General features: G+C 40.1%; 1 protein-coding gene across 2 annotated transcripts in view; it reads left to right on the forward strand.

Annotated features, from left to right (window-relative positions):
• The window catches only part of TRPC7 (transient receptor potential cation channel subfamily C member 7), a 158,205-nt gene extending 146,816 nt beyond the window's left edge, over positions 1-11,389 (forward strand). The window contains exons 10-14 of one of the 2 annotated variants that reach the window (XM_043490932.1): positions 194-415; positions 2,854-2,934; positions 5,260-5,313; positions 8,448-8,523; positions 9,627-11,389. In XM_043490932.1, coding sequence (XP_043346867.1) covers positions 194-415; positions 2,854-2,934; positions 5,260-5,313; positions 8,448-8,523; positions 9,627-9,769 — 576 coding nt within the window. In that variant the 3' untranslated portion in view covers positions 9,770-11,389. The remainder of the gene's footprint in view (positions 1-193; positions 416-2,853; positions 2,935-5,259; positions 5,314-8,447; positions 8,524-9,626) is intronic. The other variant, XM_043490933.1, reaches the window with a different exon arrangement.
• Positions 11,390-11,957: the final 568 nt, after the last annotated feature.

The raw sequence follows: 11,957 nt of genomic DNA on the forward strand, positions 1-11,957 counted from the left end.
AAAGAGGTTAAATGGATTTGGGAGCCAGAAATCTGCAACTTTTGTGTCAGAGACACTCCTATTGAGTAGCCTTCAGTGATAAGGTTCATATACTTGCCACCTTTGTGCATCTGTCTGAGTGCCAATGCAATAATACTTCTCAAGTCCTTTCAAAACACTAATTCTGCAATTCATTTTCCCTCCCCCACTGCAGGAGGATGCAGATGTGGAGTGGAAATTTGCTCGTGCCAAGCTCTGGTTATCATACTTTGACGAAGGAAGGACTCTGCCTGCTCCTTTTAACCTAGTACCAAGCCCTAAATCATTTTATTATCTCATAATGAGAATAAAAATGTGCCTCATAAAACTCTGCAAATCTAAGGCCAAAAACTGTGAAAATGATCTTGAGATGGGAATGCTGAATTCCAGGCTACGGGTATGTATTATGCTTCTTTCCTTTTAACATCCTGAATATAAATCGACCATCGTGTCCTTTGTGGGCATCAAGGGAAGGAATTTTACTTAGTTCACAGATGAGCAAAAAGAGCTGCTTAGCATTGTACTCTAATTTATTTATTATTTGTATTACAGTAGCACGTGGAGACCCTAACCAAGGTAGTGGCCTCCTTAAGTTAGACACTGTGCAGACAGCTAGTGAAAGATAGTCCCACCCCAAAGAGCTTATGGACTATATAAACTGGGAAGGGGAACAGGTGGAGTGACTTCCCCTAGGAAGTCACAAAGCTGGCTAATGGCAGAACTGGGAATAGAAGAATGCAGGTCTCCTGATGCCTACTCCAGGTTCCTAGCCACAGGATCACGCTGCCTCTTGAAACCATTCTTTATATATTGCCTAAATTCACGTTATTGCCATTATGTAAAAATCAGCCTTTAATACCACATCTGATTTTATCATTGGAAGTTGGGTTCCAACCAGGGAATATTAACTTTTCCCAGCAACTTGAAGCCGTAGTTAACAACCTTCCCGCTTTCAGCTGCCTAATGACAATCATACACTGTAATAGATCGGCCCTGCCTCATCCATCACCTGTTCATTCTTTTGAAAGAGATGTGTGCTTTGGGAAAGCACAACTCTGCTGACTTTGGAATGGGCACATTTGTGAGAGGCAAGTTAGTTTTCCCTTAGTACCAATGAGCTTCCGCATGACAAAATATGAGACACACAGAGAAACATTCCTAAAAATCTGACACTTTCCAACAGAATTGTTCCTGAAGAAATGTCAGTGTAATCGGAGAGAGGCTAACCCTGTGGAAATATATTCTTTGCAGAAATGTCACTGGGACAAAACTGTTCTTAGCAAACAGATTTTTAAAAAAAAGCCAAAAAAACCCAAGGCAGATCTATTCTTTTCCTTTGCAGCACTTCTGTTAGTTCGGAGTTTTGGAATAAAACACCCAAAACTATTCACCCAAAATTCAGCTGCAGCTGTTTTACCAGGACTGTCAAACTCAGCAAAAATGAAAACATGTGACAAGACAGCTTCGTTTCCACTGCACTGACCCTCATTTAACTTCCTCAGCTCAAGCTGGGTTTAAAACAAAAAACAACACTGGTAACCGAGACCTAAACGAATGTGCTGGATTTTTGTCTTTGTTTAAAGTTGCTGCCCGTGACAGAGGCTGCTCCTAGGCAGCATCACCAGGAGCTTCAGGGGGCTTGTTAATATTCAGGGGGCATGTTCTAATACAGCAGGGCATGCTTTTAAATTTTCCTCTCGGTGTCATTGCACATTTTTAGGCCCTGTGAGCTGAAACCTGTCAGCTGCTTCTGCCATTCACAGGACATAAGCTGAGGAGAAGAGAGGCTTTGGAGAACACAGATGTACAGCAGAAGAGAAGCAGTGAATCTGCCCTGATGGGACCAAAGAAATTCATTGCGTTGGCAAAATAGCAGAGGCAAATAAGAGGGAAGAAGCATAGAACTGAGCTGGGAGGGAAGGAGAAGAAGACTGAGATCAAAGGAATATGCAGAAAGGATGAGAACAGGAGGCGCTACCAAAGAAGAAGCTGACAGTCCCAAGAAAGGGGCCAGAGTGGAGATAAGAGGAAGAGCTGAAGCAAGAATAGTATAGACCAGGACAAGGAAGAATGTAGGAGAGGAATGCAGAGGAGGGTTTTACAGAGCTTGCCATTGGAATCTGCAATGTGCCTTTGTGGCTGACTGGAGTTGCTTGATACTATCCATTGAGTCTGATGAGTAATTTTCTCTTCACTTTGTTCAAAAAGCTATTTTCAAAATTCAGCCACAATCACCAGGAAAATTAGAAGTAATTAAGAAAGCTCTGCCTCTCACCTCCTAACACCTGCCTGTCTCAAAGTGATGTGAGAGGGATACAGTCAAAACATCTTTTGTTTAGACAATATGAGATTGAATTTCTCATCCAATAATTCTTCTGTTCGTTCTGGCAAAGAAATGAGTGTCTTGTCTCCCTCTTCACCCTCTGATAAGCTAGCAGAGGCAATGTAGCCTAGAAGATAGAGCACTGGACTAGGTATCAGGAGACCTGGGTTCAATATGCGTCTCTCTCCCGGGGCTACTGAACGGCCTTGGGCAAGTCACTTCACTTTTCTGTGCCTCCATTTTCCTGTTTGTAAAATGGGGATTACCTACTTATCTCCTCTGTGATGCACTTCGAGATCTACTGATGAAAAATGCTATGAAAAAGCTAGATATTAATTATATTATTAATTGGGGAATAGAAGTGCTGGTTTTCTTCTGCAGGATCTCCAACCTGCTCACAGAATGCAACATTTTCTAATGTTTCCATAAGTCAGTTTAGTCTGAGGCAGAGACATTGCTTGGGGAAAGAAGCTGTTACAGATTTAATGTTTCATTATGTTTTATAATTTCAGAAAGTTCGTTTTCACTCAAGTGCTCGAAATTCAGAAAACTTTACTGTGAAGAAGGGTTATAACAAGCCCACGAGATATCAGGTAATGACAGTAGAACATCAAGAGCAAGGAAAAAGATCTGTAAGCAAACAAGGCTTATTTGTAAGCATCAGATTTGTCTCTATATAGTGGGCTCCATCCTGTGATGTGTCAAGCAATGACCTATGCCGAATCAAAAGACACAGTAGTTTATGGGACTGAGCCCAAACCTTTTAGTTTCACAGTTGCTTAAAGCAGCATGGCAGTGTAACAGTTACAGAAATACATTTGACACTAACGTGATTGTCATGGTAATTAATTGCCAGTCACTGGTATTGAACTTAATACAAGAAAAGTTCACCAGAGTTTCATCCTAGACTCATTGACAGTGTTTCATTTTGTCATGACACAATGCTGTCTCTCTAGACTTTACTTTAACACCCTCATGTGCTTTCTTTGGCAATATTTTGTCCTATTTGGTGGACGTGCAATGTGATATGTTACAAAAATCATTATGAGAGCCATGGTGACACAGCTTACTATTCCCACACTGTGAAATTACCATTGTTGTAAAGTCCTGAGTAGAACTGGGTGAAATATTTCTTACAAATAGTTTATTTGCCAAAAAATGCAGTTAGGGTGAATATAGCCACTAGAAATTTGGAAAAAAGCTTTCAAAAAGTTGAAATATTTCAACTTGACTCTTATGAAATGAAACACTTTGACTTTTCATTTCGAAATTACAATTAGTTATGAAATTTACCTAGATTTCACTAAAAAAATTCAAAAAAGGGTTTTAAAAACCACTCTAAATGAAACTAAACCTTTCATTTTGCATCAAATGAAATGTTTCATTTATCCTGAAACAACTTCTTTGTCACTTTTTGTTTTGGTGAGAGAGCTGAAAAATTGTCATTTTGGGTTAACTCAAAACAATGTTGTTTGTTTGTTTTTTATAACTTTTCGGTTTAGCCACCAAACCAAAAAATCAATTATTCACCAAGTTCCAGTCCTGAGAATTTATGCATATGGTAGACATATTTTATGTGACAACAGTGGGTTATGTGCGTAGTAGCAAAATCTCCAGCTAAGCAGGTACCTGGTTAACATCTTCAGACATTAAGTATTTGTAAATTGTTAACAAGGTTAATGAAAGGAATTGGTTAGTGGGATAAAAAAGTATAATTATGTGTAGTAAATACTAGATATTGGGTAACATTTTCAAAAGTTCCAGATTTTTAAAAGTATTCAGGGCCTAAAGATGTAGATAGATTCCTAATATGATGTTACAAAAGCAACTAGGTGTCTAACTCCCCTGGAGTAAACATCCCATTAGCTCTCTATCTACATCTTTAGGCACCTAAAACCCTTTTAAAATATGTCCCTCTGTGACAGAGCCAGAAATTGATCCCAGATCTCCTGAGTCCCATTCCAGTGTCTTAACCACAAGACCATTTTTCACTCTCCTTTGCCCCAGCAAGATAAAGTCTATAAAAGGTACTTGAATAACTGAAGGGACAAAGAGTATATGAAGGTAGGGCCAATAAATACATAAAGAAGATGGATTTCTGCATAAAAGGCAATAACTTATAAATTAAGGTCTGCTCCCGGAACACTTTCTTCAATGAGTATCACACCATTGAAATCAAGGGAACTATTTGGGTGAGCAAGGTCTGGAGGGTTGAAAATTAATATGATTGTCCAAGATCTTCAGAAGTAACTACATGTTGAACTCCAGTTTTCAGTAAATGAGAGCTCAGTGCATTCTAGAAATCACGCCCCTTCATGTTGTCTCAGATTAGGCAACCAAAATCAACGGACGTTTCTGGAAATCTTGGCCAATATTTCTCTATTGTGCCAGTAACTATGTGGTTGAGAAGCCATTTTATTTACAGTAGCAAAGAACCCAGAAGGGGTGGTAGATGGCAATAGAAATGCAAAGCCACAATACAATAGTAAGGCAAAAATACACAATAGCATTGCTGAAGATATTGCAAGGAATGTCTCCAAAGGCTGCAAAGTGATATCCACCCCTCAGATTCTTGATAAAGAATTGTCACATTTGCATTATTTCTGTTCAGTATCCTTACAATGGTATATTATCTGGTATAGTTGGCACCATGAAGATCTTGACCTTTGCCACCTATAGCTACATGGCATGTAGAGTACTACTCATTGTAAATATAGACAGTACTGCAAATACTGTGGCTGGCACAGGTAAATACTCTGTGATGGTAAATGTCAAGAAGATAATGGCATTCGTTATATGTTGATTCCTTGTTTTCCTGCAAGTTCCCTATTTTTGTCTCCTATATTGAAAATTATTTCTGTTGGGATCTAGTATTTCCCCACTTTCCCCAGAATGTTCCTTAATTTATGTTTTCTCAGGTGGTAACACGTCTTCCATCTGGATTGAACTACCTTGGCCATCTCCAGCATACAGTATGTGCACTGTGTCTCATATATATTTCCTTAACCACCCACCTGGTTAGAGAGAGAGAGATCTCTTCTATAGAAAGACACAGTCCTAAACATTCCACATTCCATCACTAGATAACACATATACAAATAACTGGATCCCTTTTTGTCATTCACCTGCCTTTTTATTGCTACAGTTCACATCTAGTTACTTAATGATCAGGAGGAAGGAGTGGGATGTTTTTGGTTTTGGTTTCGTTTGGGGGGTTTTGTGTCTCAAAATCTTTGGGGAGATTGCCAGTGACATTTAAAGCAACAGGATTTCTTCTTGTTCAGTGGGCAGATGGGCCTGAATCTAGGTTTTATGAGTAGGATGCTCCTGTGATTAGCATGCTAGTTAGTGTCTTGGGAGACTTGGATCAAGTTCCCTGCTCTGTTACAGACTACTTCTGTGAGGTTAGGCAAATTACTTACTCCCTGTGTCTCAGTTACCCATTCATAAAATGGGGATGATAGAACTTCTCTGCCTATCAGGGATGATGTGAGGATCAGTATATTTTAAAAATTGTGAGGTGCTCAGATACTAAGATGGGGGGGGGGCATTTGAGTGCTTTAGGTAGAAGCCAGATAACATGCCTCAGCAATTCATAGTATTGTAAGTAGAGAGAAGACCGTGGGAACTTTCTTAACCCTATCCTAGATTTTCAGTGGGAGCAGGAGCAAGATCCAGAAGGCAAGTCCAGTTCCTGCCTTTAAGGGTATGGAGGTTCCCCAGGCACCTAAACGAGTGTGGTTCTACTGCACCAAAGGAGAGGGCTGTGTATGCATGCATGCTGAGAAGGTGCAGACAGAAAATTGAGCTTGGGAGAGGCTCTTTGCATGGCAGCAGGCAGGGGCAGGAGGAAATGGGACATGAGCAGTCCAAGGGAGTTAGGTATAGCTGGGATAGAATATCTGCCATTGTCTGGATTCTCCTTTCTCGTCCCTATGGTGAAGGGCAGCAGAAGCGGGACTGTATCCTGAGGTAACAGAGTCTTCTTCACTGGTCCCTGTGCATCTGCCCCGCCCAGTGATGGAGGTCAGGCACCAGGTACAGGCTGTGCCCATCAGTGACAAATGCTCAACATCATTGTCTGGGCATAGTAACACCCCTTAAAGTCTTTTCAGCTGTGTGGCTGTTTATAAGATTCTAAATCTAAGGGTCAAACAAAGTGAACTCAGTAAATAAGAGATGTGTCATTGCCTCCTGTGATGAATCAATGAATCGACTCCCAGGAGCAGGGACTGTGGTAATTTAAGATGAAGGTAGACGCTGATGGTCTTTTCCCTTTATAGTATCTGCGTGCTTGAAAAACAGGTGTCAGTGCAGCTCTTCTTGAAGGCAGATGAGAGTATCCCTCAGTTAGACGGGAAAAGATCCAAAATTCCTGGTTGGAGTTGCATCATCATCAGAGCAAATCCCACAGGGACGTTGCCTCCTTGCCGATTGAGCACCACCTGCATTGATTGTTGGGTTGAAATTCCCCCCAAGAAATGAAACATTTTGGGCCCAGTCATGCCATTTGGATGCTGCCTGATGGTGGCGAACTTCAGCCCCCTGGTGGAGCAGAAGGGGGAACCCCTGATAAGCTTCCGTTACTCCACTTTGCATGAGCAAATTCCTCCCAAGCAAGGATGCATACACTTCCATATCTGTTTTAGAGTAGCAGCCGTGTTAGTCTGTATTCGCAAAAAGAAAAGGAGTACCCGTGGCACCTTAAGTCTCTAAGGTGCCACGGGTACTCCTTTTCTTTTTGCGGATATCTGTTTTACACACTCAAATGTAGATTAATCATGCATTTGGGCACCCAAATGAGCTATTTAGGTGTCTAAAAATAGATTTAGATGCCTAACTTTGGACTCTTAAAAGGTAGTCCCCTGGGGTCCATCTACACTGCAATAAAAGACCTGTGGCATGGCCACGGCAGGCCCAGGTCAGCTAACTTGGGCTCACAAGGCTTGGGCTGCTGAGCTACAAATTGCAGTGTAAACAGTTGGGCTCAGGCTTGAGCCTGAGCTCTGAGACCCTCCCCTCTTGTGGGGTCTCAGGTCCTGAGTCCCAGCCCAACCCTGAACGTCTACACTGCAATTTTTAGCCCTGCAAGCCCATGTCAATTGACCTGGGGTCTGAATCTTGGTGCTGTGTTTTTTTTGTTGCAGTATGGACATACCCTGGGAGATCACTTCCTTTACTCCTTTTGTCATGTTTGCTGCCCATCTTCAGATCTCCAGTCTATCAATGTTTTTTTCCCCTATATTGAAGAAGACTCCACAGGACTCTAATTGTAGCCTAAAATAGAGCATAAACTGCCTTAGGACTTATTTTATACCTGTGTGTATAAACATAGCTTCAGCACTTTTGCAACAGCATCACATTGCAAGTTCATATCTGGTTTGTTGTCTGCTCTCATTCCTATATATGTCTGTACTTCTTTCTATCCAATAATCTCACATTTCATACATCTACCTGGTATTCTTTTTTGCTGTGTATATTAAATGTGTGCCATTTTTCTGGGGTAATTCTCATTCATTTTAATCCTTTTTTTTCCAACGTTTGGATTTTTCTGACTCTTCTCTCTATCCTTCAATGAATTTTCCTGTTTCCTAGTTCTCCTAGCCCCTGATTCAACACGCACAGGAGTCAGTGGGAGTCTTTCCATTGACTTCAGTAAATTTGGGATCAGGCACTTAGTTCAGTGTAATGAGTGAGTTTGATAATGTCATTAATAAGCAATTTATTTTTTCATCCAGATTTTTTCTTATGAATACTTTAAACAGCAACCTATATCCCCAAAACCTAAACTTGATCCCACTTCTTAGTTTGATATTTAACCATTTGTAGTTACTTTGCGTTTATGGGCTATCCACCAAATTCATATGTGTCCAATGGTATTCTTTGATCTGCCTTTCTTGTGGGATGCTTATTAAATATTTTTATTCAACTATTATAACACAAAGTGCGTAAATATAAAGGTGAGATCCTGGCTCCATTGAAGTCAATAGCAAAACTCTGACTGATCCAGTGGAGCCAGAATGTCATCAATCAAACTGTTCATAATAGATCTAGAATTACAGACAACCAATATCGTACCATTTAACCATTTGTATTCACTTTTCAGAAAATAATGAAGCGTCTTATTAAGCGATATGTCCTGAAGGCTCAGGTTGATCGAGAGAATGATGAAGTCAATGAAGGCAAGTGGCTTTTATAATTAATGAGGTTACAATCACTAAAGCTGAAATCATGCATCTCCATTCAGTTCCAAACTGATATGTCAAATCATAAATCAGATGGGTGAGACTGTCTGGGGCAGCTTCTGGAGAGGCAGCATGCACAGGCATACCCTGGTGGGCATAGATTACTTCAAACCATCTTGCCCTTGCAATTTCGGCCCTTTCTGTGGGCTGAAATGATCTCTGGTCTAATTTAGATTGTCTAGGGAGGTTCCCCTTACAACAGACCTACTCTTGGAGTTGTCCAGAATCACCATAGTGGCATGGTGTATGGACCTACCTCCTCTTTCCTCACAGCCCTTGGCTAAGCCCCTACACTGGGCTTGTGAAGGGACCTGTGTAGGGCAGCTTCCAACTGTCCTACCCAGTACCTGCACTAGACAAATTCTCCCCCAGTTGGTTAAGAGGCTTTCCTAGACCCTGTACATCATCATGGTGGCATACAAGGGTCAGAGCAGAGGAAAAAATCCCACCCAGTATCTCTGCTAAGCTTTCTACACTTTACATCACAAACAAATCTTTTAGTTGCATAGGGCACCTTCAGCACCATTCCACCATACAGCCAACACCACCCTTTTTTCCAACAGACCCATACTTCTTAACAGCACATTACCCTGTACATTCATATGGGCCTTAGAAAGCCCCTTTTAAAAACACTGGCCTGAGCTATATCCTCTGCAGCTGGAAGGGATGGAAACCCTGCAGTTCCCCACTCAGTATATATGGAAAAGAGAATGCTGGCGAGGAAATGGTATCTCTGAAGCATCATTATTCTGAATCCTAAAAAGCAGCTGTGTAGCTTGGGAATCTGTATGTGGAGAAGAAGTGGGTTTGGAAAAAACAAGAACTCTCCACACATTACTGCTGTTAGCAGTATTAATAGAGTTTGTTTCATTAAGTCCGTGGGGGGGAGTTTTGTGTAACTGCTACTCTATGGAGATTCCCAAACATTTAGTGCCAAGCCTCTAGTTTGTGTTCCCAAATGAACTCATTCTCAGGAGTTAAAACACGGTGATGACTTGTTTAATTCAGTCTCATTTACAAGAACATTTTTTTAATTGTAGGAGAACTTAAAGAGATAAAGCAAGATATTTCCAGTCTCCGCTATGAGCTTCTAGAAGAAAAGTCAGAAGCTACTGGAGAGTTAGCAAGACTAATACAGCAGTTGAGTGACAAGTTTGGGAAGAACTTAAATAAGGACATTTGACGGTGAACAAAGAGAAAGACAACTTGTTTTTGAAACATTATTTGATATTTCAACCAGCATTTTAAGAGAGCAAAAACACTGCAAGAGATGGGTTCTGAGCCCTCAACTTTTGCCACCTAAGAAATATTGGTAAGGGCACCAGGCATTAGAATATGGTTTTGGGTGAAGCCAACCATCAGTTAATATCTTTACGATATAAAGGTGACATTTTGGTATAAAACAAGCCCATTGACATCAGAAATAGATGCACCATCTCCAAAAGATAATCATGCTTATATTAGATATCCAAAGCACCTTTTAAAAAAGGCAAACAGCCAAATCCTCAGCTAGTATGAATCAGCATAGTTCCATTGAAGTCAATGGAGCCAAACTGATTTATACCAACTGGAGATCTGACCCCTAGGGTTTAGATCTGGGTCAACCCTGCAGAAAAATATTCCACGAATATTCATTAAAACTTTTAAACAAATTCACCTTCACTTAGATGTGTGCACTCCTTTTGTTCTTGCTTTCCATGGACACCCATGAAATTGAGTTAGAATAGCACTGAGGTTAATAGAAAGCAAATGTGAAAACACATACTAAAATATAGTGATCTCAAATTGCCTTCCTATGAGGATTTATACTAGAAACTTCATTTCAAGAGTTAACTCATTCAGTCAAGGAAGAATAACAACATCATGTGACTTGTGACCAATCACAATGAGGCAACTCAGTTCAGATTTTGAATAGCATCAATGAAATTCACAAAGAATGTTGCAGACTGGTTTCAAACTATGAATACATTTGGAAAAAAACCCACCTCAAGCTGGCTGAAGACTGTCCTTCAACAAAAAGGGGAATTTGTCAAAAAAAGGATTTGCTAGGAGTTATTTGCTCAGCCACAGTAAAGAAAAACAGGGAGAAGTTTTAACAATTAAACCAATTTACAAGCTGCAGTAGTACAAAGTCCTCCGGTTGTACTCTTACAAGGGAAAAGTTCAGAACATGATGCAGCTGAAAACTCAGTTGCTTGTTTATTTGGGGTTTTAAGCTGCTAAAGCACACCTTATTACTTTGGAAACACCAAACTGTACTGTTTGTTTACAAGGTGCACCTATGAGATGACCATTACATTTAGATATCAGCTAAGAAAAATAAGCAGAATCCGAAGGTGACCTGTGATCAGTTCTTAAGTGCCAGATGAGAACACAGGTAGCCTAGTAGAGTAATAGTTATATTTGTAAAAAAAAAAAAAAAAAAAGAAAAAGGTGTACTGTAGGTAGACCTGTTTAGAGAAAGAAATCAAAATAATGTATTTTTACCTTTAATAAGATTATCTTGTATACTGTAATATTTTTACCTAAAAATAAGGAGGCGGGGAATAAAATTACCTCACAATATTTGTTGTACCTTGAGTGAAATATTTGTCTGATATTTTAAATACTCACCAAGGAAATAGAAGTTTCACTGGCTTTTGACAATGTGTGAGCAGGACCAAAGTTACATACGCTAACAGCCTACTGCTGAGGAGAGTCGAAAAGCATCATAATATAATTATAGAACTAGAATTTCTGGAACTCTTCATAGTCTCCACTCTGAATAACTCCGTAAGGGTGATACTTAGTTTGAAATCACTGTGTTGAGATTCATACATGAATGCATGGACACCTACTGAGACAGTAAAATAGAAATGAGATCACTTCAGTCATGTCTATTTGTACTACTGAATTTTTAGTTGGAAATAAGATGGGTAACATTATTTGGACTAAGTTTAGAGAAGAATTGGCTGAAAAGACAACTGATGCTGTCTTTCCTGGACCTGACCTGTCACCTGACATGTTACAGTGTGCCAGTATACATTAGTATTTTCCACTGCTGTTGTTCACAATGAAGGGACCGAGCTTTGCTTTACAATCAGCTGCTATTAAATATCGTGATCAAATTCTCACCGCACGGCGTTCGCCAGGAAGGCAACCAGTAATAGCACTGTATAAGGTTTTCTTTTAACGTGTGCTATTCATGATTATTTTGAGCTACTTTCCTCTGCCTAAATCTATGAATATGGCTCATGTGAAGTGCTTGATTTTCACTTTGAAAAGAGAAATGATTTAGCAAGGCCGTGTTTATCAAGGAAAGGGTTTTCAAAAAGACTTTGGAATGATGGAATATAATCCTCTGTGGTATTCCAAAATAATACCATCATATT

This window comes from Dermochelys coriacea, chromosome 8 (genome assembly GCF_009764565.3).
Source record: "Dermochelys coriacea isolate rDerCor1 chromosome 8, rDerCor1.pri.v4, whole genome shotgun sequence".
Taxonomy (NCBI): Eukaryota; Metazoa; Chordata; order Testudines; family Dermochelyidae; genus Dermochelys; species Dermochelys coriacea.